General features: G+C 38.6%; 1 protein-coding gene across 1 annotated transcript in view; it reads left to right on the top strand.

The window, feature by feature from the left end:
- The first annotated feature begins 16,481 nt into the window (after window positions 1–16,481).
- Dnajc24 (DnaJ heat shock protein family (Hsp40) member C24) overlaps window positions 16,482–26,535 on the top strand; it is a 40,716-nt gene continuing 30,662 nt past the window's right edge. Inside the window, exons 1-2 of the mRNA XM_057781582.1 lie at window positions 16,482–16,574; window positions 17,240–17,379. Of these exons, the coding sequence (XP_057637565.1) occupies window positions 17,272–17,379 (108 nt within the window). The 5' untranslated portion in view covers window positions 16,482–16,574; window positions 17,240–17,271. The remainder of the gene's footprint in view (window positions 16,575–17,239; window positions 17,380–26,535) is intronic.

A 26,535-nucleotide genomic window follows, 5' to 3' on the forward strand; every position in this document is an offset into this window, starting at 1 on the left:
AAGGAAAGGTACTATTTAAACAAGGCTGAAGTTTACATTATTTATTGCTATTTTTTTCTAAAAAAATATGCATTAGAATAAATAGTTTTCTAAACACAAAATAAATACAGCACACGGTTCTGGCATATTTATTTCACTGAAAAGGTGTTCTGAATCTTAGACAACATAAATACTAAGTAGTGTGTTGGTTGCTATAGCAACAAGTAAATAGGGACATAAAAATACACGCAATTTTTCAAATGTAGCCACTTTTTTCATAAATATTCATTTTTATATGTAAAAGATTATTCAATTCTTGCTTTTATTCCCTTTTAGAGAGTGAAACATGTAATTCCTTAGGAATAATAGATCACCATGTAGCAATGGAACAGGCTCAAAAATTTTTAAATGTCCATGAGAAATCTGAAGATTTTTAATGTTGATTTTCCAAAATAGAGATAGAAAATTTTCTTTTATTATATATTATTTTAATGGGTAGAATTCCTCAAATAAGAATAAAAGCACTTAAAGCTATTTTCTCCCAACCATTTTGCTTAAGTTCATTCTGCACAAATCTTCGTCAGATGCAGCACTTGAGCTGGGAAAGCTGTAAACCTCTTGACAGAAGCAGAGCAGGGAGTTTGTGCTTAGCCATGAGCCACCTCTTGAATAAATGATTTTTATCTCTCTCACTTTGTGAAGATGCCTGTTTTCTATTCACAGGTGACCTAGCAGACACAGTTAGAAAACTAATAAAGTCTTCTGGATTCTACTTACAGCTTAAAAAGTCTCAATGCATTAGAATATGCATTGAGACATCCCTAGAGGGAAGCAAGCATTTCTGTAAACCATGCTATGAACTTTGGAATCTGCTGGAAGGTACTGGCAACCCAACCACAGCAAAAGAGAAAAACTGTTCAATCATTATTGGGAAATAAATCTTTTAAATATGATTATATAAGATTATATAAGTTAGTATTTCCAATTTGTTTCAATAATAACCATCATGAGCATGGTTCTGGGATGAGATTTAAATATTTTAAAGATCACTGCCTGGGCACTGGTGACAAAACACTGCTCTAGGGTTCACCTCACGTTTCCTTCTTGTTAAAGAAGCATCTGCTATACACGATGGCTAAGGACTGACTAGTCTGCCAAAGAAAAGCAATTAGAGGCATCCTTATCATGCATACGCATGATTCTATACAGTTTTATTGAAACCATTATTTAATGGTCAAGCAATGACAGGAAGAATAATTCTCATTATGATTTTACTAAACAAATTCTTCAATGTAAAAAATAAAGAAATACAGTAATCCCGCTTATTATAACACATCTCAAGAACCATAAGATACTATCAAAGCCTACATAAATATGCATATATATTTTTTCTATGTGAAAAGAAATGAAACACCCCCCCGCCCAGAAATGCAAAGCATGCATGGGCAGCCGTTTATAATGGGTTTCATGATCTGAGTTGATAAGGACAAGGACCAGGTCTCTTCCTCAAGGAACCAGTTCCACCGAGATACAAACTCTGATCGCTGGATTCAGAGTCTAGAGTGTTAACCATTACAGCATGTGAGGTGGTGTTTTTTTCTATATAAATGTACACACATTTAATTGCTTCTTCATCTTAACTGAGCATCATGGTCAATATTTTATTGAGCTATGACATTTATTTGAGCTATGACAGCAAAACTAGCATTCTTTCTCATAATTTCAGATATAAAAAAGTCATTCTTTTCTTTTAAATAAATTTTGGTGTGTGTGAGAGAGAGAGATAGAGAAGAGAGAGGGGGAGGGAGGATAGAGAGCGAGAGAGTGTATGAGAGCTGGAGAGAGGAAGAGAGGGAGAGACCTAAATAGAGAGAGACAGAGACAGAGAGGGAGAGACAGAAAGAGGGAGGGAGGGAGGGAGGGAGGGAGGGAGGGAGGGAGGGAGGGAGGGAGGGAGGGAGGGAGGGAGGGAGAAAATGGAGATCAGAGGAAGGCATTGGATCCCCTGGAGCTGTGTTCCGCTCATCTGTGAACCACTTGGCATGGGTTCTAGGAACTAATTTTGGGTCCTTGCAAGAGCAGTATATGCTATTAGCCACTGAGCCACCTCTCCAGGCCAGATGAGTCAACATGACCTAATTTTTTTTTTTTTTTTTTTTTTTTTGGTTTTTCGAGACAGGGTTTCTCTGTGATTTTGGAGCCTGTCCTGGAACTAGCTCTTGTAGACCAGGCTGGTCTCGAACTCACAGAGATCTGCCTGCCTCTGCCTCCCGAGTGCTGGGATTAAAGGCGTGAGCCACCACCGCGGGGCAACATGACCTCATTTCTTTCCTTATCAAATCAAAACATTTCATGTTCTCATCAACAGGACACACTTTGTGACTTCTCTTGAGCATACCTGTACTGCCAGCAGCAGCATCCTTCCAGTCTGGAACCATATAAAGTAAGAGAAGCGCTTCTCAGGAACACAAGCCCTGCCATACCATGACAGTCGCTCTAAGAACTGAAAGCTTGAGTAACACGTGGGTGACTAGAGCACAGCATGAAGAGACTGGGCAAGTGATGCTTTTGATGGTTCAAAGAGGTGGAGCAAGATGGCATTTAACACCGTCACATTTCTCAGTGTAGCATAAAACTTAAAATTATAAAATACATCCAGAATTTTTCATCTATTTTTTGGGTTTTTTTATTAATTAATTAAATTAATTTAATTATTAAAGATTTCTGCCTCTTCCCCGCCACCACCTCCCATTTCCCCCCCTCCCCCAATCAAGTCTTCCTCCCTCCTCAGCCCAAAGAGCAAGCAGGTTTCCCTGTCCTGTGGGAGGTCCAAGGACCACCCACCTCCATCCAGGTCTATTAAGGTGAGCATCCAAACTACCTAGGCTCCCACAAAGCCATTACGTGCAATAGGATCAAAAACCCATTGCCATTGTTCTTCAGTTCTCCGTAGTCCTCATTGTCCGCTATGTTCAGCGAGACCGGTTTTGTCCCATGCTTTTTCAGACCCCGGCCAGCTGGCCTTGGTGAGTTCCCGATAGAACATCCCCATTGCCTCAATGTGTGGGTGCACCCCTCGCAGTCCTGAGTTCCTTGCTCGTGCTCTCTCTCCTTCTGCTCCTCCTTTGGATCGTGAGACTTCAGTCCAGTGTTCCAATGTTGGTCTCTGTCTCTGTCTTCTTTCATATTTGAATCACAGTTAAGTAATTAAAAGCACCCAATATGAAACCATGGATAAGGGAAACTATTCTAAGTCCAACCATAAGTGCATTGACTATGAACAAGATGGAAGACTACCGCAGCAGAATGGACCACCTTCAATGAACTCACAGTTGATCTAGCAATGTATGAGCTTTCAACTCCTGTATTAAGCCATCAGCACGTACAACTTTATAATTCAAGAAGTCACATTATCACATGTATTTGGAAGGTACAATATAATTTCCCAGCCACCAGGTACAGCTGAAACTTAGAAAATAATTTTAAATTAAATTGGAAGACTATTTAACAACAATGATAATAGCACCCCAACAATCTTTGGGGAAATCGTATATCCATCTCTACTTACATAACTACATTCAGTTAGGTTTGGGTATTCCAAAACATTGCTCAAAATCTGTAATGACCTAAAATGAAAGACAAGAAATTGTGCAGTTTACTAGAAATGAGAAGAAATACTACCACCTGCACTAACATTGGTATTTAGAATGAAGAAGCTTTGACTCCCTCAATCTTGTGAATGACATTTTTTATGTTTCTACTCGGGAGATATACCTAGGAGGACAATTTCATTCACATTTTTGTCCCCTGATTCACAACATTAATCTCTCTCTCTCTGTAGCACAATTAATAAAATCCAAAGAAAGATATTGGGGTTCAACCTGAAAGTCAGAAAAGCAAAACAGTCGGCCACTGGCTCTTACCTCTAACTCAGTCTGAAATGGTGATCCTGCCTCCAGGAAGCTCAGAATGAGACTGTGTCTGAGAGCTGTCCCCTCCCATTTTATAACCCTCTCTAGGGCTAGGATTAAAGGTGTGCACCACTACTGCCCAGTTTCTATGGCAAACTAGTGTGGCTACTGGGATTAAAGGTGTGTGTCACCATTGCCTTGTTTGTAAGGCTGATCAGTAGGGGGATGTCTGACTCTCTGATCTTCAGGAAACTTTATTTATTAAAATAAAAATGAAATATCACTATGTCTCTCTTTTCTACATGTCTTTTTTTCTATACAAAACAACATGAATTTATATGCACTTACAAATTTTCATATGTTTAAGGTGTTATTATTTTCTTGCTAAGATAATTTTGATTGTGCATTTGCAACTTCAGTAAACCTGACTTGTAAACTGAGGTAGTGACCATCTTCTCACGGCTTTCAAAATATTGCCAAGGCTTTATTCATTCAATTAAAAATAACACAAATTAAAGCCCAGGACTTTGAAAACGTTACTCTCTAAGTGGCTGCAAAGGGTTACCTTATACTCAATACCTGAGCTGTTGGCAATAGCCTCTGGTGGCCACCGCAAAGAAGTCCTCAGATTACAATGGTTTGTATTAAACATTCAAAACAATAAGATTTTCATTGCACTTGATAAAATATGTGCTGATTTTAGTGTACAATGGTTCTAACAGACGGATTTATTTATTTGTTATGTGAGGGTATTCATATGCCACATCATGGATACAGAAGTCAATAGGCACTTTTACTTGCTAAGCCATCTTGCAAGCCTCCAAGCAAAAGATAGTTTTGACTTGAGAACATGCCATATGTAGATTGTAGAAACACAGAGGTGTTGCCTGCAACATTGCTGACAGTAGCTAAATAATGTGGCTCAGTATACAATGTTCCTCTTTGATGATTCCTACAAAATCAAGCTTCTTTTTGTTTTACAGCTTCAAATATTTTTCGTAAATGTCTTGATGATAATCTAATGACTTCAGCCTTGTTTTTGATATTATTATAATTCTTATACTACAACCCCAACAGCTGGTGATCATTATGGCTAACTTCAGGCAGGACTGTAATAAGTGCAGGTAACCGTGTGGCACGCTGAGGCTTCATGTTAGGTAACCTGGCCTTCTTTAAAACACGAGTAAGCAAGAAACCCGTTTACCTTGCAGAGTTCAGTATCAACAGAAATGTCTCTGGCTGTCCGTGAGGGATAGTTAATTTAAATTTTAGAAGCTTAAAGGATGATTGAAGTGTTGGTTAAATATTTAAGACTATTAACATAGACTAGGGTAGGATGTCACACATGACTACCCATGTCACCTTTTGTAACTCTTGTATTCTCGTTAACTATTTTCCTCTGTTTTCACCAACCTAAAGTGGGAGGAATTATCTATGGAGCCTAGAAAAGTGAAAACATACTCATCTCTGAAAGAAGGGGAAAATGGTTTTGATAATTAGACAGCTTAGTTTAACCTAGGACCATGCAGTAACAAATTAAACAATCAATTAGTAACACATAAAGTACAGGGAGACAACGTTTAGAGTGTCTGAGCAGCTGAGTACGCCAGCTGAACTCAGCATTCTCCCGGGACAGGGCGACACGACACACAAGTAGGCCAGATGTGAGCAGAGCAATTTCAGTGCTGCAAGCCCTTTTATTCCATTCTCTGGTTCAACAGGAAAAATGATTTAGAAAGAGTATAAAAATTGGTTTCAATCAAAACTGGTAGCTATCGACCTATATTTTCTCTATTGAGCAAAGAATAGTTGTCATTTGTTTAGAGAAGATAGATGCAAGGGAGACAAGTGTCTGTAGCCTGAGATCAGGGACATGCATACACACGAGTATATACCAGGGCATCAAGAAGATGACTATAGTGGAAAGGGCCCAGCCATGAAAGAAAATGGAACATGGGGACTGTGTTAGCCAATTAGGCTTGATCCTGAATGATAAGGGGCCCTGTTAAAACTAGGCTCCTACTGAACAAATGAAGAGAATTATTCTGAATTGTTACCAATAAAAATAAATAAAATGGATATGTTAGAAAGAAAAAAAGTTTGATGATTAAACTACTCTTTGATCTTAACTGTCTTTCTAAACAGCAGGAAAATAATCAATTATGGAAGCTCTCAGGCCAGAGAGGGAAGAGGTAACCCTCAGACATTTTTGTACTGGTGTAAAAAGGCAAAAGAGATCAGTAACTAGTCCAGCCTCTCTCACCTTCATGCTGTCAACAGCAACAGGAAAAACAATCACATTATCTTCTTCCTTTATTACTATAGGACATTCCAGAATAGTCAGGGCAGAAGGCCACATCGTGAAAGAACTTTATAACTAAAACAATGTAATAAAAATGCCTATAAGGTGAAAATATTTTTATTTACCAAACCAAGAGTATTATCGATATTGTACTTAGCAACTGGAGAAAATACAACTAAAGAAAATGGTCCTGTAGACTTTGGAAACATGTAGGATGTCTCATATGTAAGAAGGAGTGCAGCAAGGTCAAGACATTCTAGAGTTCTGATGATAATTTCAGGCCAGAGCTTAGGGAAATTCTAAACTCTCCCGGCTTCATTTCTCTATCGACCTAAAACATGAAGGTGGAGATGCTGATGGAGCCAAAATTCTAGACTCATTCTATCTCTAAACTTTGAGTCATTCGGGCTCAATAAGAACTTCAGAGTCAGTTGCCTTAGGTTTGATGTTTCTGTTCCTTTCCAGGCTTACCCACTTCATGGCGACAATAACAGCATCAGCTCAGCTATCCAATAGGACCAGGGATTAAATAAGAAAGCTTCTGTGGAGGTGTCTGATAACTGTAACCCCCACTTTCATACTTGTGTCTGCCCTGCACTCTCCAAGAAAGAATTTTTAGAGTTGGTAGGACATATTCCAGGGTCTATTTGGTATCAGAGAAGATGTAATTCCGTATGAGCTACACTTGAAGAGTGTTTGCTTCCTAGGCTGTTGGATTTATAACCTTGCCATAGTTGGATAGCTTAGGTTTCTTTGAATGTAGATGCTGTTATTTGACAGTAAGAAAATTAGGTATGTTTTTAGCCCAGTTCCACAGAAGATAGAAGTAAGACCCTGGCCTAAATCTACCCGGTCATGTTAAGTGGGGTTTGTCCCTCTAAGATTCAAGTATAAAAAGCTTGGTTTTCAGGGTGGCCTTGTTGGGGGTGTGTGAAGACATTAAGAAGTGGGGCCTGGCCAGAGATTCTTAGGTCACTGAGGGAATATGCTCAGAAAGATTGAGGTATTTTTAGGGGATTTCTCAGTTAGGTGTAGTAAAACCAGTTGTTATAAACCCCTGGATTCGGTTCCTGAATTGCTCTCTGACTTACTTCCTGGTGATGTGATCTTTTGTTTTGTCACATGAACCATCACTGTGGGGCCATTTGCCATGAGGCCTTTAACAGAACCAAGATGCCATGGATGGGATGACTCTACAACTGCGAGTGGAATGAAATGTCTTCATAAGGTCATCTAGCCTCAAAGTAAATCACTATAGTAAAACAAACAAACAAAAACCAAAATGCTACTACAGTAGTCCATTAGAAGTAGAAAAAGAAACAAATGACAACTGTTCATGCTTTAGAAGACATCATCTTAAAAGTCTGTATTCAGACTGGGATAATGGATACCGACAGAAAGAAGGAAGGCTACAGGAATCACTCCGCTGACTCTGAGCTCGTCAGTTGGACTGATTCTAAAGAAGAAGGTGATTCCTATAGTACAAAATCTTGGGAAATCACCAAGCATAAAAAGTAAAACTTAAGGGGCTTGGAGGTTAGAAGGCCTGGCTGCTCTTCTCGAGCGTTAGAATTCACCTCCTGGTATCCACACGTGGCCCATAACCGTCTCTAGCTCCGGTCTCAGTGGATAGTACACCCTGTGTGGTCCTCCACAGACAGACACACATTTAGGCAAACATTCATACACATAAAATTAAAATAGCAAAACATTTTAACAAATTACAAAAAAACTGTCAACTTTTCAAAGCAAAGGAAGTTCATTTTGTAAAGTTATAAGAATTTTAATTTCAGTATCTATAAATGAGAATTCATGAAGTTACATATAAAATAAAGAGAAGTTTCCAAGCAGCTTATCAAATATCTATTTCATCAATGAGTGTTCATTATATAGATTATAGCCTTTTTATAAATATAGATCCAAAATAACAAGTATCTATGAGCGACGGCACTCCACAAAGCAAAATACATTGGCTAGAAAGACAATAATGAATGCAGATACGGCCTTGCTGTACATTAGAAAGCAGCTCTGTTCCTCATGCCCTGATTCCTCAGTCATACCTGTACCCTGGGTAACGACTGCTCCAAAGTCACAGTTAGTCTATTAGAGTTCCCCAAGCTTGCTGCCTCTCATTAAGCACTAGTTTTCCTTTCTGGACCAACATTTATTACAAGTTCAAGCCCAGGTGAGTAACAGGAGCACCTGCATCCAGAGGACAGGGTTACCGTCACCTGCTTAAAGTGTGGGACTGAGGGGCAATGCCAAACTCCAGCTAAAAGATGAAGAAAACGCCAGTATTATTCCTCGGCATACTTTGGTCTCTTGCTTTTTCTTACCCAGGATCACCTGACTTTAAGATGAAGACAGTAGGAATTTACTGCTGTCTCTTCTTTTATGCTAATATGTTAATACCAAAGATGTATGTATGTGTTTAACACATACAGCAACAGAAGTCACTCATGTCTTCCTTTCTAAATTTAATTTTACCTTAATTACATGTAAATGTACTGTATTATGAAATATGGTTTCCTTTTCTTGTTTTGAAATAAGAAAATGTATCTGTTTTTCCAAACATACAGAGAAAGTAAAAACACTCGGTTTAATATTCATAGGGAACTAGTCATAACTCTTCACGTTACTCTTTATGACTAGGATTCACACTACAGACAAAGATTAAAAACATCCAGTCTTTTAAATTAATATATCTGACTGACTTTCTCTAATGTTCCCGCTTCACCTGCAGCACATCAGACAAGGTAATAATTTATGATAATCATATGAAAATATACAATTAATATTCATCACCTCTCATTCCTCATCACTTTAGATGATCAGTAATGCAGAGTGAAAATGCTGTCAGATTTCTAATTGCTTTGTAATGGGCTCGAAACAGGGAAATCATTAAAGGCAAACAATCTGTCATTTGTCTGTTACTTTAACTATCTATCACACCAAAAAACTCATTAAAGAAATTGCTAATGAGCTACAAAAGACTGTACTCACCGTGCTTCTTGGCAGATTAAAAAGTAATAGTATGAATTGCTCACCATATTTTTTAAAATTATGAGTTTTGTCTGGAAATCCATCAGAAACCAGTTATCCGGTGTATGTCAGCTGTGTGCTTTCATCATTCTGGCACGGGCTCCATCAGTGCAGAGAGCCCATTAGCAAAGCAGACTTGTTTTTCATCCATCTCAATGACGAAACTGGAGGGGTCTGAGTAGGAGCCGCAATGCTAAATGTGTTTATCACTAGTAAACTGATGCAAGAGGTAAACGGTCCCTCAGCAAGCAATATGCTGAGGAGAAGAATTTAGTTAAAATATGGGGTTTTAAACTCATTTCTTTTTTAGACTTGAACTGTGGAAGATGTAACACTATATTTTTGAATCAGTCTATTTTCCTACAAAGTTAGGTTCAACTACTGAAATTTATGTGTCCTAACATTAAGGTCTGCATAATAACATCAACTGTTTTGAAATTTTAATGATATTAACCAAAACAAAGACGCCTCACAATGTCACTGTGGGCAGTATTACTAGGGAAACAAATAGTTTCTTTAAATTCTCATGTCTTCATCCACTCAAGCTTTAACGATGCCACTGATTTTTATTTTTATTTCTTAAGGACAACGGAGCAAACAAACACAAAGCTAGGAATGTTTCCTTGGTTGTGCAATGCAGATGCAGCTTATTTTAGAAGAGCATATGAGTAAGGAAGGCAGCAATACTGCTAATCACATTTCCATCTTACTAATGATGACGCCAATGATGGCTTCCACTTCCCATCATGAAAGATAAGTCACAGTAATGAAGGCAAACGTCTTCCCCATGTGCATCCCTATTCAAACACAGCCACATTTTAAGCCAGGTGCTGCAGTAAACATGCACTGGTGGATTCCAAACTAACTCCAAAAGGTTCCCTAACACCCTGGAAACATCTTCATTATACACTCTAATTGACTTAAACAGACTCCATATCAACTATTTAACACATTTTAACCCACAAATTAACACCCCCTGATCATCCAGATTAACCTTTCTTCTGTGAGTCAATTACATGACAAAAATAAACTTTTTCTTAAAAAGTAAAAATGGAGAAGGAAGGATGTTGTAAAAAGCTGCATATAACTGTGTTTTCTCACCTCTCGAAAGAGATTACCGTGCATTCTAGGGCCCCTAGAAAGTGTGGAGAAGCCAGGGTGATCTCAAAAAGAGAGATGCAAGAGGAAGTGCTGAAAATAAGTCGGCATGTATTATGATTGACAAAGATGGAGTAAGGACAGCATCTCTACTAGGCTCTGGGATGACTGCAACACAGGCATGAAGAATATAGGAAGAAGAACCCCAGGTAAGATCAAGACTCCCAATAATCTAAGCACAGATGAAGCGGAAGTTAAACAAGAGACCACAGTAGCAAGTGTGATGCTCTGCTAAGATGACAAGAGCGCAGAGCAAGTTTAGGGGAGAAACAAAAGCTGCTTTGAAAAGACAACGAAGAATTCTTGTGTCAGTCAGCTTCCTGTTACCACAACAGAATACTAGAGTTGACCACCTTGAAGGAAAGAGGTGCTTGTTTTGTTAAGTGTTTTAAGTTTCCAGGTCTGTAAACAAGGTGGGTCTTCAGGGCAGGAACCACGGGCAGTGGAAGCCACTTCCTTCGTGGCAGCTGGGAACAAGAAAGACAGGACTGCACAAGAAAGGGTAAAGGTAGATAGAGTCTCAATATTACCTCCATGGACACGCTTCCAGTCCTAACGTTCCCCGTTCCCCGTTCTTGATCCCACCTCCTGGTGGCACCATGAGCTGGACACTAATCAGTATAGCACATTGGGGGATGTTTGAGAAAGAAACTATAGCAGTTGTCCATTAGATTGATTTAAGTATTAGATAAGCTTTTATGACAATCAGCCAAAAAGAAAAGTGTTTCTAATTCTTACCACACATTTCTCCTTCCCTTATAGTGTTACTTACCACTGAACACACCCACACATCTTCATGGTTTAGCTTCATCTTGATTGAAAGCTTTCAGGAATTCAAACAACCTGTTCTGCTTTGTACCTGTAAGTGACAAATGTCAGTTCTTGGTATTCCCTCACAGGGTTCTTGCAGTTGTTTCCGCTGCTTATTCCTCTATCTGTCTGCCAAGATGAGTAAGATGCAGCCAACACTGCCTACTGTCGCTCCATATGAGTCACAGCGCAAACAGAAACTATTTGTAGACTGAGTAAGCAAACAAAGGCTGTTTATGTGCCATAGGACTGCCTTTAAAATCTCATGACTAGCTAGTTCTTGGTGGGTTGCCTGTCTTTCTACTAAGGTTTGAAGTTGCTTTAGATGCAATTTGCCTAATTTCAGAACATAACTGTAATACTGGTGATAATTACAAATAAATTCAGCTTAGCTCAGTTATAGGAAAATCCTAAAAATCAGAAATAAATACAAGGAAAATTATAGTTGGTAATGAAATACCTAGAGAAAACACATGAATATAATGCCAAAATGGATACTTAACACAAGCACACAGTTGCTGTCGGTTGGAGAGAAGGTAGTGCTATTTGATGGCACCTTTGGGAAGTGCAGTCTACTGGGAGATCCTTTGGCTATCAGCACTGTGCTCCTTTTCCTTTCCATTTTACATCCTGGTCATGAGGCAAAGAAATTTTTTTCTGTTTCACACTGTCTACCTTTGTCAGCTAGCACCCACTCCTACAAGAAATCAAACACCATGTCTACATGACATTAATCTAAAATGTATAAAACTGTGAACAAAAAGAAATCTTTTTGCTTTCTCCATTAGTCATCTCAGTATTTCATTGTAGTTGCTGAAGCAAATACAACTATCTATAAGGTAAGAAGCATAGTTTCCTAGTATCATATCAATTAAAGTTTGATGGGTGTTCATTTATAGGCAGATTCATATTAACATGATGGATAGAGAAATGGACTAAATTTTGACTACTGCTACAACCTGGGGTTTTAAACCTTCATAAAATTATCTCTTTATGTATCTATAATGCTTGATCATCATCTCATAATCAAATATTTAATTTATGCCTACTGTTTTTATAGAAGGTGTAGATAACATTAACTAAGATGGTTTTGCTGATGCTTTAAATTTACATTGTAGCCAAAACTAAAACACTAATTCAGCAAATACTTGGGTGTGGGTTTACTTTTCTAATTTGGTGGTTTCTGGTGTTCAGAAGGTACTGAAATGCTGCCGCAAGTGTTATCTTAAAACTAAGAAGCAAATATTTTACTAGTATTAGAAATAACCCTAAGTACTTACTGATCTCAGGTACAACTGTTTCACTGAAGCCCCACATCACGATGTAGGAGGCATCATGTGTGCAATTGTTTAGAGAGGAAGAAAGCAGGGTACAGAAGGATTAACTCTTACAAGCTCTAACTGTCAGGAACAGGCAGAGATAGAGCTGAAGTTAAGCAGCTTGACTTCAGAATTCATGTCCTTAACCACCACACAATAGTTTGTTTCTTTTAAGAATATTTTTACATTTATTCTATTTTTAGTTAATTGTAAGTTCATGTAGGTGTGTGTGTCTTCAAAGGGTAGAGATGTTCAATCCCTCTGAAGTTGGAATTACAAGTGATTGTGAGCTGCTCAACAGGTGGAAGGAACTAAACGCAGATGCACTACGGAAGCAGTGTGTGCTCTTAAGCCCTGAGCCACCATTCCAGCCCCATAGTTTAATTTATCCTAGGTAAGTTTCACATATGATGGATAAATTTAATCCTGAAAATAAGGCAGTAAGAAACAAACCTATTGTAGAAACTTGCTGGCAACCAAACTGATCCAAGGCTTTCCTTGAGGCCCTGAAAAGGACCTATAACTACAAACATGCTTGGCAGAGCCAGGAATAGCCTGGGATCAGAGCCTTGGGAGCTTTTCCCCGAGACTCTGATGTATGGAGAAGGAACATAGTTCCTCATCTAAAACAATGAATATGCTTGGCAGAGCCAATAATGACTCAGGGCCAGGGTTTTGGGGAAGTTGAGGCTTTCTATCCCCCTTGAAGGGCTATGGTTATCAGTACCAAGGCCCTTGTGAGGCACTTGAGATATCCTGTATTCCCTTTATGCAACATTGCTTGATTAGCTTCCTGCTGAGATCTTCGTATTGTATGACGTATGACAGCCTGCTGCTGACCGTGTCTATCTTCCTCCTAAAAATCATATATAAGATACCGTCCTTCTTAATAAGCTTGCTTAGCATAAGACATGGCTTGTACAAAATCTCTTAACCCCACATTTCCTATCTTCTTTATCATCTCTTTTCCCAGTCCACTAACTCTAGGACCTTGTCACTGAAGAACGACTTGATCCAGGTCAGAAACTCATCACTAGAAGTTGGAAGTGAGAGTGAAGCAAGACAGCTCCCAGTGCTCAGTTTGTCTAATGAGAGAGGTTCCTTGCTCTACACGACTGGTCATCTAACTGGGGGAAGATTTACAGAACACACCTTTAGAGACAATAATGTCGGAGCCCATGTGGGTCCAACATAGATTCCCTAACCCGGCTGAAACGGAGTCGCGAGGAATAAAACCGACACAGCTTACAAGGTCATCTTGGAAAAGGCCAGCGTGACTCTTTATTTTCGGAACATCTTATATCTCCCTTCAGTGGGGGAAAACACATTAGGCTGTCTCCAAGGCAACCAGGTGCCTGGGCTTAGGTCACGTCCGCATCTAGCAGTCAGGTAGGCCATGAATTAGCATCTCTATAAGACATCCTCTTAGTTACAAAAGGAAGGAAGCACCGAACCTCTGAAACTCTCGAGTCATCAGCTTTAGCCAACATCTCTCCTCAGGTAATCCACATTCTAACAAAAGGAACTAGGAGCAGCACATCCTGACTTTTGTTAAGGAGGCGACAGCTTGTCTGCAGAGCTATGTGCCTAGCTCAGATCAGGCTAATGGCTACTGTGCCAAACCGAAATATGGGCCCACACAATAACACGTCATGGGATCAGAAGAGTACAAATGACCTGCTATGAGTATTGAAAGAAGTACTTTCTAAAGACTTAGCTGCTCTAGAAGGTAAATAAATTAGTGCCAGAACAGAAGGTTGGGATTTTAGGGATGGAGAGATGGCTCAGCAGGTAGAAGACTGCTGTCAGTTCTAAAAACCCGAGTTTGGTATTCAGTTCCCAATGGAAGAAGGAAAAGCTGACTCCCACAAGTTGTACTTTGACCTCTAAAATATGTGGGTACATACCTACACAATACAAATGCATACACAATAAAAATTAATGTAATCAGAAAAGAGGACTTCATTCTCTGGACCTGCTTTGCTCAATGCCATAGCCATTAGTGACACGAGGTTACTGAATACTGGAAATGAGTAGCCAAGGCCAAGCTGTGCTGAAAAACTCTATATAGCAGTTCCTAAATGATTACATTTTATGATGTAGATCTAGATAATAATCTAGATATCTGTGTTAAATATAATATTTCAAGAGTCACATATGTAGCTTGCATTCGTGGCTTACTTTTCTATATTTCTATTGGATAATGTTGTTCTAGATACAAGAAAATTAGTGAGCAGTGACACAGTAACAATCACTTCGAGGGGTTTATCCAGATGTCAATGATTTGGATTATAAGACAAACCATCTGTGTTTTTCAATGAACTAAAAACAACAACAAGAACAGCTGTTAGTCAAGGAATTAGTCTGATAAAATTCATTTTTAGAGACAGACCAACCAGATTCAATGTTTCAAGTGTTTGGATACAGATCTAAGCAAACTACCCCTAAAAACATCTTTGAAACAAGCTGAGAGATCAGAAGAGGGTTTTTATATGTTGGATGATATTAATTAAATATTGACAGTTTTGATTAATTAAGGACATCTTGGGGATAAAAAGAAAAAGTTGATAGCAAGCTAAAATACTTGGATATAAATGAAAAGCATTTTGGATTTCCTGGGGGGATATTAAGTAAGTGGCTAGAATAAAAGGGATAACACAACAGCCTAATGAAATAGTATATCAAACCTTTTGTTCCTAAAACTGGACTTCTTGAATATATTTCTGTATGCAAAGAAGGATCAAGCAGGATTGTTTGAGGAGAGGAATGTTTAATGGGGGATTTTTTATTGTAGAGGGGGAGATCCACAATACTTTCTTCTGTTGTTTGTGCATTTTGGTAGGTCCACAAGATGGTTTTCTAAGTCCGGGACTGAATCTAGACCCTCTCAGCATTAGTACGATGATCTTTGCTTTGAACATGACAAAATCCAGTTGAAAACCTACTCTCTCCTTTTACATTTATATTTTAAAGTCAACCGCATCATTCTGCAACTCATGTATTCTGCAATGTTCATAACATTAAAAGAATTTATCCTATTAGATTATTTCAACTTAGTTTTATTTTCAATGCCCCTTAAGCTGATAGAAGCTGGTAGAAAAATACAATAAACAGAAAGTATTTCTAAGCAAGTAGCAACACTGAAACAACTTTGTATCTCCAAGGGAGATCTTATCATGTTCTCAAAACTAAGGTACTTCTCGTCTTCTCTTCTCTAGATACAATGCACAGAAGAGACCAAAGCAAAGTAAGAAACACAAGGAAGACCTAATAAAAGGGAACACTAAAGGAAAGATGAGAGAGAGAGAGAGAGAGAGAGAGAGAGAGAGAGAGAGAGAGAGAGAGAGAAGGAGAGAGAGAGAGCTAACAGCACACTCAAAAGTGCTCGTTTGGAGTAACCCTTACCTAAAAGACTCACAAAGGACAGTTCATTCTGGTAAGAGTGCTGGTTCTACACCTGCATAATTACGTATCTGGCCTTGATCCCTCATTTGTTTCCTCATCTACAAAGTAGCTATAGCAACACCTTCCAAAGTTGTCTCGGTGGACTGAAGTGAAAGCAAAAACAGAGATAGTAAATGTGAACGTATTTGAATTTTTAGAAAACTTTAAGTCAGTTGCTGAAGTCTAAAGTGAATGATTATTAGGCATAATTTATTAGGTACACTCGTTCTTATCACCAACTCCCGGCCCCCAAGTATAAACCAACAGGACACGAATTACTCAAGGTAAGGTAAGCGGAACCTGGGACGAAAGTGCACCGCAGCAGAGGTGGAAGGATGTGACAGTGTCGGAGCCGGGGCCAAGGAGAATTAGAGCAAGCTGAGGAAAGGCATTTCTTCAGAGCTCCTTTCACAGTGACAGAAACCTCAGAAACCAGGTCGAGTTACCATAGCGACCGCGTCGGGGAAGGGAGGCGGGGCCCTTCGGATATGTGCACCGACAACTAGGGCACGACTGGAAACGCATTCCCGCTGAACACAGACTTCCGGCGGAAAGGAAAGTGGGTTCCGACCTTCCGCGGAGTGGGCTCACGTTCTCGTGTGAAGCCTGGTGAGTGTGACGCTGTGTGGAGCCAGGGAAGGTACCGGCCAGAGCTGGCTGGGTAGGGTGAACTGTGGAAGCCTCGGGTCCCCAAACTCCAAGTCGGACAACCCGGCTGCGTCATTGGTGAACTGGTTTCTAAAGCAGGGACTGTGGCATCTTGGCGTGCACAGCTTCAGGAGCGAGGTCCTTGCAGTCTGTCAGCATCTTTGCCCTAGCAGGAGGACTGCCCTCTCCCTGAGCCCGTGCTGTCATTTCGTGAGGCCTTACATGTACTCTGGAAGCAGTGAACAGGGGAAATTCAGAGGCTATGTATGCCCTCAACTTCAATTTCTTTGGCATTCGAATTTTTTATCCATAAGCCCCAGTGGTTTTAGTGAACACCTCTATGGTAGTTTTACCATTCATCCATCACCGAGGCTCATATTAAATTCTCTTTTTATGACACTGTGAATTTATTTAAAAAATAAGCATATATCATATATCTAGCAGGTTTTCTGTACTTCCTGGTAGCTGTCCTTACACATGGCATTTATGAGACATTTTAAATGGAACTATCAACTTTCTTGGGTTTGCATTTTGATCATAATTTACTCAATCAAGTAATAAAGAATTTAGGAAGGGATATTTCATTATCTCGATTGTAATAAATTGTAATAACATTTCTGCTGCAGCTTTTCTGAGAAGGCTCACTTCAAAGGCAGCGATGGCTTTCGAGCAGACCCTCAAAAAGGACTGGTACAGCATTCTGGGGGCAGACCCGTCTGCACATGTGTCAGACCTAAAACAAAAGTATCAGAAACTCATATTACTGGTAAGTCCTTTTTTTTTTTTTTCCAGATTGGAAATCATGGCGGGCAAAAGTTTTGTGTGGTTTTTTTTTTTAATATTGCCAAAAATTTAAGCTTCAAAACATCTATGTAAATAGGAATCTAGATATTTATTTGTTCAGTTGAAAATTTAATAGTGGAGAAAAAAGGATTTTGATTAGGTGTGGGATAGCATGGTGGTGATTGCAGTAGAATCCTCTGGCTCTATCACTATAAGAACTTGGACCACTTTTTTTCTGTTTGTCCCAGCTAGTGTTCAATGAAATAATCCATGTAAAATGTTTAAAACAGTTTTTACTTGATAAATGTTAAAATATACCAACCACTAGCCACCACTGTTGAGTATTTGAAATGTGTAATGTTCTGTGTGTAAATGTGTTATAAATATAAAATGTGCACTGGTCTTTGATGACTTGGTACAAATAAGAACATAAAAATCTAAGAAATTTTGTACTGATTATAATTAAAATGATAATAGTTTCTGTGTACTGGCTGTTGCACGGGTATTTGTGCTTGTTTTGCATATAATATTAACTTTTTAAGTAATATTCTTATTCTTTGAGAAGTTCATATAATTTTGATCATATCCATTCCCCTTCCTCCAGCTACCCCCCCGATATAACCCCACCTCCCTACCAACCCAAATGCGAGTTCTCTTTTCCCCCACCCCCAGTCCACTGACTTCCATTTGTGTTGCTCAAATACTCTCGGGTATGGGACCTGCCCTGGAGTGTCTACCTGAAGTCTACCTATCAGGAGCCAGACCCTTAGAGAAAACTGACTCCTCCTCTACCTGCAATTATCAAATTCCAGCAACTCTTCAGCTAGGGGTGGGGTTTTGTGCTTACCTCTTCCTCTCCATGCTGGAATTTATTATATCAAAATGCTGCTTCATTTTGCTTGTGTTTAACATGTACGTGCAGCCTTTATTTATAGCTTAGATTGTTTTCTATTGTATAGTGATAATTTAAGACTATTGTTTTTTTACTAATATTTGTTTTTTTAAATTAAAGTGGAACATAAAATTATCTAGAACCTTTGAGTTGTCCTGTTCCTTTATTCAGTAATAGTTTGATGTTGGTGAGCCAAGGTCTGTAACCATGCAATGGTCTCCATTTAGTTGAGTTTACAAAAAGAGCCGAGAATCATTGTTTATGTAGCATTGTTTGTCTAGTTTATGACAAATATTATCTCTGATATTTTGCCCAAACTGTATTTATTGGGAAACTGTATTTATTCTGACACCATCAGAAATGTGCTAATATCCAAATCTCAGAAAAATGAACTCCAGGCACCTTCTGCCTTGGAATTTTTAAGATAATCAGAAAAATAAAATACCCTTTTTGTTGAAAAATTTCCTTGTACTAAGTCGTCCTTATACTTTAGTTAATGCTCATCAATGTTAGATAATACTATGCTTGATATTGACTGGAGGGACCTGGAGATCCTTCTATGTTCTGCTGTCTTTTACTTGAGCAATGAGAAGGCTTTATGTGACCCTATTTGTCAGACACATTAACAATATAGAGTATCTAATCTATGTCCATCCACTACTCAGCTATACACCCAGTATAGCGGTTTTTGTTTTTATGAAATATGTCCATTTTGGTTTTGTTGTTTTATATTTATTACTTCTATATCTTCTCTAATGCCATGGAAATAGTCTTCTGTCTTATTCTAGAAGCTTTATAGTTTGCTTTACTAATAGAGCTGTGCCTCCCCTGTAGGCTGAATTGGTGACTACACTTGTGTGTTTCCTCAGGATGTAGGTGCAGTTACTCTAGCATCATTACCTGAAAACATTTTAAATTCTCCATTAGCCTGTATTTCTGGGGATTATATGAAATTTCCTCATTCTTTTTAAGTTTGTTATTGTTTGCTTCTGTTATTTCTTAAATTTTTATTTCATTAAAATTGTGCTTGTGTGTTACTATGTACACATAAACCAGTGAGGGAGTAAAAGATCCAGATAGCAAGCAGTGTTCCTGGTTCCTGGATGGTTTCTGTCTCAATTTCTTCCCTCAATGATGGCTTATGACCTGGAAGTTGTAAGATAAGATAAACCCTTTCTTCCCCAGTTGCTTTTGTTCAGAGGGTTTTATCACAGCAACAGAAGACTGAACTAGGGCAGAAATCTTACAGTATTCCTTTGGATTTATACCTACCAACTTGATGATTTGGTTTCATTGTAAATGTCATTCTTTTTCTAATTTTACATTCCAGTTATTGACTGCCAGTGTGTAGAATTAGTATAACTTATTTTATATACCATTATCTCATCCTTCAGTTGTGAACTCTTATAGATTAATGACAATTTTATACCAACGTAACCATCACTTCAACAAAAGGGAGCTCTTTTTCTATTGTGTGCCATGCGTTTCTTCTTGCCACATGACAAGAAGATAATGAACATGGTTTGTGTTAGGTTTCAAACCTGTAACAAATGGCTGAGGTGCCTATTTAACATATCTAAGCAGACTCTGGCCACCAGGTTCAATCCCTCAGCCCTTGCCTGTTATAGGACTCAACTGGCTGGCACACCCCATCCCCTACTCTGAACTCCCCAGCCCAGGGGACTGGGCTGCCTTCCCTATATAATCTAACCATTTTGGTTAGCTGTTCTCTTTGTACCTTTGGGCATCCTGGCTTCTGCACCTGATTCCCATCTCTCCCCTCTCTTTTCCCTCCCCACTCCCCTCACATGGCTCCGGAATCTCCTAGATGTCCCTGCCTCTGGCTATGCTTTCCCACACATCTGCAATAAACATTCTCTTCTACCGTACCTAGGAACAGTCATGTTACTGTCGTTTTTATTTCTTTTTTTATATTCAGTTTTTCTTTTGCCTGTGCCTTGGTGGTTTTCTCCTACTGTTATTGCTCTGCCAAAGTTCAAAACTGAACTTCTCTCCGAGGAAGGAACTTTTACATTTTGGATTTGGCTTCTACAGCCTTCCTAGAAGCCTTGTCTTTCTTATTTTTTCAGCTATTTTACAAAAGCAAAAGAATTATGAATTATGAAAAACAAAAACTCAATGCTTTTACCAATAGGCTAATAGTAAGGATACTGAAGATATTTGGCTGGTTTTCTGGAATGTTCTTATCAGAATTGAAATGGGCTGAATTTTCCTCTCATTTTGTTAAAAAGTAGTCAAATTCCTAACCCCACTTCTTTTGCTTCAGAGCTTTTGCTCCCTCTCTGACCTCTGTAGGAAACCTGTTCCCCAAAGACGTCTCTGCTACATTCTCCAGTTCCTCTCCTCCATCAGAAGGCTTTACCTCTTCCATACCCACAATTGCTATTGTCGTGATCATCACTAACTTTTCCCTTGCTAAAAAGTGGCAGTCAATTGTAAGACTTTGTTTTGGTTTATTACTAAGGTAGCCAAATCCTAGTTTTCTCAGAACTTTGTGGAGGTTCTTTGCCAAGGCAAGATACAGCAGTCCTTCAAAATTCCTGCTTCACTAAAAAAGTCTTTCAGATACATTAGGCCTGTAGGCCGAAGATGGATGCCCTAATGTTGCAGAGGAACTTTGGGCGACTGTCCAGGAAGCCAGCTATTTTTGTCATTTCTGTAGTTTTGGAAGTTGTATGCTCTGCACTCATGTAGGATGTCCTTCTGTATATGTGTTGCTGTTATTGGTTAATGAATAAAGCTGTTTTGGCCTAAGGAAGGGCAGAATATATCCAGGCTAGAAGAAGAGATATATAGAGAGATTAGGTGGAGTCAAGGAGATGCCATTAGCTGCCAAAGGAGGCAGATGCCATGTAGCTGCCAAATTTTGAAGGACTGTCCTATCTTGTCTTGACAAAGTTTGACAGTTGCTTTCCTTTGTATCCTTCTTGTCCAGTTTGGATGTTGTATTGTCAGCAGTCGAGGCAAGGGCAGTTTCTTTGTCTTGTGGCTAACTTTGCCACAATGAAAGTAAAGTCCATATGGAGGTTCTTTGATGCCCATCATCCTTTTTTGAAGTACTTTGGTGCTGCCAGGAGCAGACATATCTCACTGTTATGAAAAGCTTTATGTCATTAAAACATCTTAAATCTATATTCTGTATTCCTCTGGGGTGTCTAAAGATCACCTATCTATCTAAATATACTTGTTTAACCTTGAAAACATGCCTAACATGACTAAGTTTGATTGTTATAGATGACTAACTACTAACCTACATTTCTTGATTATACTAAATAGTTTTCAAAGACTATAACTTTACATTTTTAAGTGAGATGCATAATACCTTAAACAAGAGTAGAAATAAGAGTATATTATAACAAAAATAACCTTAAATTTGTATCAATATACTCTATCCCCTTTTTCTTTTCAGAAAGAGATCCAACTTCCCTTGCTTAGTTTTTTTCCCCCTTACCATAACCTGTAACATTTTACAACCAGTTACCCTACACCATAACAAATATCCATAACCCACAGAATGACCAGAAACCACCTACCCCACCTCTCAGGAATGTGAGCATCATTTTCTCTAGACTGCTTGCTGCTGACTGGAGGCAATGACATCTTTAGGGGACTCAGAAAATTGGGATAATGATCAAGTCCTGGGAGAGCTAGCTGTATTATTTTTTGTTTAGTCTCTGTGTGCTGGGAAAGTGTAGAACTTATATGAAGCCTTGGCTGGAATAGTCTGTTAGTCTGGACCATCTCAGCTAGTAGCTTTGAAGTTTTTCTGGATGTAGTTTTTGAGGAAACTGTAACAGAGGCATTCTGAGAGGCTGGATCACTTGGGTTACTTCTCTTGTCTTTATTCACGTCTAGTCTTTTGTTCTGAAAATGTACAAACTTTTAAAGATAGCATACATATCTGCGTTAACACAAGTGTGGAATGTACGATGTGTACAAGTCAGCTAAAGGTGATTTTTTTTGTTCTATGTTTGAACAGGTAAAAGATGTCTTTCAATTTTATGAGTCTGTTTGGACTGTGTAGCCAAACCTTTATCCATGCCATATGAAAGGGTGGCATGTAATAAGTCATGAGGAATCTGTAGCCCAACCTTTATCCATGCCGTATGAAAGGGTAGCATGTAATAAGTCATGAGGAATCTGTAGCCCACAGATTTATCATGTCTCCTCCAATCTCAGAGCTGTACTCATGTAGAGGGATTAGCATATATGTCACCTTTCTTGTAGCTTTTCTCTTTGTGTCTGTTGCCAAGATTCACAGGAGGTCTCCCCCAATCAAGTCTTGTCTTTATTAACTTTGAAGAAATCCACAAGAAACAAAAAGCAAAACTTCTCTCCCAATACAATGTATCTTTTGACTTTTATTCTGAAGTTAAGACATGTTAAAATGATATAGATTGGTTTAATTTATTAATTCTCATAGTCCAGTGTCTTTCAGCAGCTATTGTATTTTTAGTTTTTAAAACATTTAGAGTCATCAAAGTACCATACAAGTTCCAGACACCATGTGTATTTCCCATCTTTATCTGGATTTTTTTCTTTTATATTACTTTACTCTCTCTTTAAAGACTTTATTATTTAAAGTCTACATTTTATTTCTTTATTTTTTATGACTGTCTATACCTATCTTCTTTCTTCAGCATCAAAACATGTTTTAAGAGTACTATATCTCTTTAGAGGTTGTCTCAGTCTTTGCCTGACCTTTCTACATCTGCAGCCTTCTAAGATTCTGTGAACCAAACCTTAAGCTGCTAAACTTCCACCACACAGGTCCGCTTAGCATATGGTACACTGGTGAATGGTTCTGTTCCCTCAGTTCTGTAAGAGCCTAACCTCACGTTGATGGGTACCAACCCAGGGCCAAATTACTCATCTCTGGGAAGCTGATGAGTCTCCTACTACCAAGTATCACACTGCCCACTGCTCATGAACTCTATTCACATGCTCAGTAGGAGGGTCTCTTCAAGAGCTGCACCTCTGTTTAACCCAAGCACCAAGCCTACCAAAGAGACCATGGGCCTCAGAAAGCTTTCTCAGGCCTTATGTGTATATTGTGTGGTTAGTCACTGGGCACCATTTATATCAGTACTTTTTTGTGGTACCACCAGCCCACAAATAATGACACAGAGTCTTATTAATATGAAAGTTTGGCCTTAGCGTAGGCTTTTCCCCAACTATCTCTAATAACTCAACCTGCTTCTATTAATCTATGCTTGGTAGATTATGTGTGGCTTGGTAATCTTTACTCTGTATGTTATGTCTGACCTCATCAGTGTCTCCCTGGCATATCCTGCACACCCAGATTCCTTCTTCTCTTCCTTTCTCTCCCCAGAAATCCTACCTATCCTCTTCTGTTCAGCTTTTTATTACACCAGTTCAATCACAGCAACAGATCTTCACACAGTGTATAGATATTCTGCAGCAAGTCTGGTCTACAGAGAGAGTTACAGAATATCCAGGGCTACACGTGGAGAAACCCTGTCTCAAAAAAGAAAAAGAAGCAAGGATGCATGTAGTTGTTTTTGTAGCGTGTTTATAGTTGAGAAATCTAAAACCTAAGTGCAACTAGCTGGTGAGAAACAGAATCAATGGAGATTAAAAATCTAAGCATGTTTACATATTTTCCAGTTTTGCACTCTTTCCCATTGTATCACAGTTTCTCCCAAAATTGCCAAAGTGTTTACTGTTGCTTAAAGACAGACTTTTCATTTTTCTGGGTTTCTATACAACATCTTATGGTCAGTAAGGTAGAACATAAGACCAGACTAATTGCTACTCTTTTACTTTCAAAAGAATATAGATTGTGTATAGTTTATGGAGTGAAATTTATTTTCTTTATTTTTATGGTAAGTTCACAGTTTCAGATATGTTTAAGAAAGTCATAAGGGAAACAGATTATCACGGTTCTTAGGTCTGTTTTGTTGTTACATAAACAAGCTTTTCAATGGCTCTTCTCAATCTTTGCTTTTCAGCAATCTCACAGAGTAGCTGAGAATAAAGTTTCAATGAACTAATACCATTCTGTATAATTTTATAAAAGACCATTTATTACATGTACTTTTTCCAAATTTAGAAGACTCTGAATTTAACACCTCCTACATAATTGTTGGGATAAAATATTGCTAAATCGCAGGCTGCTAAGTTTACAAGTCATGCTGATTTCGTAAGTGCTGTTTCCTGTTATTAGTTTTTGTGAATGTAGTGCTTTTCAAGGTTCTGATACTGGAAATAGTTTTATATACAAAATAAAACAATCAAATTTCCTAGCAGTGTTTTATTAATGTTTATTTATGTGATTACTTCATCTCCTTGAAAATCAAGTCTAAACTGTGTTTTCATTTCCTATAAGTAACAGTTTTAATAATAACCTATTGCTTTAAAATCATCTAGGGTCTGGAAATAAGTTATGTTATCCTGTATTGCATGTAAATATAGCAATTTTCTGAAGATAAAACTTTATTAAAATGAAAAATGGGCTCCCTTCTCATTGATGCTGATAATATTACAGGATGTCTTTCAATTGGAAAAGAATTACTAGAAAATTACATGCTACTCTTGGAGCATGTCCCAAAATCTTAAGGAAAATTTGTATCACTTGAGACTAGAGTATTGATGATGCTATTAGTGGTGGAAGGATATAAAATATAATTTTCTATTTATGTATTTATTCAGAGGCTTTCTTGATTATAACTAATTATGTATAGATCATCATTAAGCTTTATATATATTACATTTTGTGTTTTGAAAGAGCAGTTAGAAAGGGTACCGATGGTGCATCAGAAGGGAATTACCACATTGGTGTAAAGAGCTAAGAACAACTCTTTAACCATGCTTACCGAGTACATTACAGAGGAAGTGATCTTGTTTTAGTCCAGATAGTTGGGCATTAAGAGAAACTTAGAACAGGAACTAAGTTGTTATGGAGGGCCTAGGAAAACAATCAGGATGTGTAGTAATGAGAGCTACGCTAGTTGGGGTTTCTGTCCCGCCCGGTTCTCCAGCCACTTAGTCCCAGAGAAAATCATATTACTTATAAACTGATTGGCCCACTAGCTCAGGCTTCTTATTAGCTCTTATAATGTATACCAGCCCATTATTCTTATCTATGTTAGCCATATGGCTCAGTACCTTTTTCAGCTGGGTAGATCACATCCTGCTTCTTCAGTGGTCTGGGGCTGGACTTGGAGGAATGGGCTTCCTCCTTCCCAGAATTCTCCTGTTCTCATTGCCCCCTCTACTTCCTGTCGGTTTTCCCGCCTATACTTCCTGCCTGGCCAATCAGCGTTTATTTAAAACATGATTGACAGAATACAGACAGTTCTCCTGCACTTTCCAGACTAGAACTGTCCTTGTAGGACAGGTCAGGACAGCACTGTTCTTACCCCTACTGTGACTGTGGCCTTGATGAATGCCTTGTGAATGTTGGTCAAAGGGACTTACAGGAGAGTGTGTGCCTACCTGTGTTGCTGTGATCAGGGGCCTTGATTGTGGAAGACTGTACACAGTTTGAGAATCAACTTTAGTATGACAGGGAGTTGAATCTCTAATAGGGTGGAGGAGAGGATACTTGGTGTCATGGTTGGCTCTAGTGGTGTGGAGATAATCTCTAATTCTGAGTGTTGAGAGGTGGGGTATTGAGAGGTAATGCATTATCACAGGTACATATTTGTTATCTGTCTGTTTTCACTGCTGGCTTGCAAGGGTTTTATGAGCTATGTACTTGAAACCAAGGTAGAGACCAAGTATTTTTTTTCTTTTTACTTTTTTTTATTAAATCCTTTTTAATTAAAAATTTCCGCCTCCTCCCCACCTCTCTTTTCCCTCCCCCTCCCAGAGACCAAGTATTTTCTCCTTATATCACAGCATAGCAGGTTGTATTCATAAAACATGAACTTCTAATCCTCACACATCTACCTTCCAAGACTGGGATTTCAGAGTTTCATGACTCCACTATGTCTGGTTTAACTTTTGCATTTTCTGTTCCATTAATCAGTTATCTCTTAGTCTGTCCTCAGTGTGTCTATTTTGAGTCAAAGAGCTTACCAAAATCAAAGTTCATTGCAAAGATGACTTTGGGATTGGATGATGCAGTACCATAGCATCTTATATTCTTGGCCTTGTTCGTTTGTTTCCCTGCAATTTTGGCCTGACTGTGTTATCAATCATTTGATATGTTTAATATTTAAGCCTTATTTTGAGTGAAAATGTTTGCTGCTGTCTCAGTTA

This window comes from Chionomys nivalis, chromosome 9, assembly GCF_950005125.1.
Source record: "Chionomys nivalis chromosome 9, mChiNiv1.1, whole genome shotgun sequence".
In the NCBI taxonomy this organism is placed as follows: Eukaryota; Metazoa; Chordata; class Mammalia; order Rodentia; family Cricetidae; genus Chionomys; species Chionomys nivalis.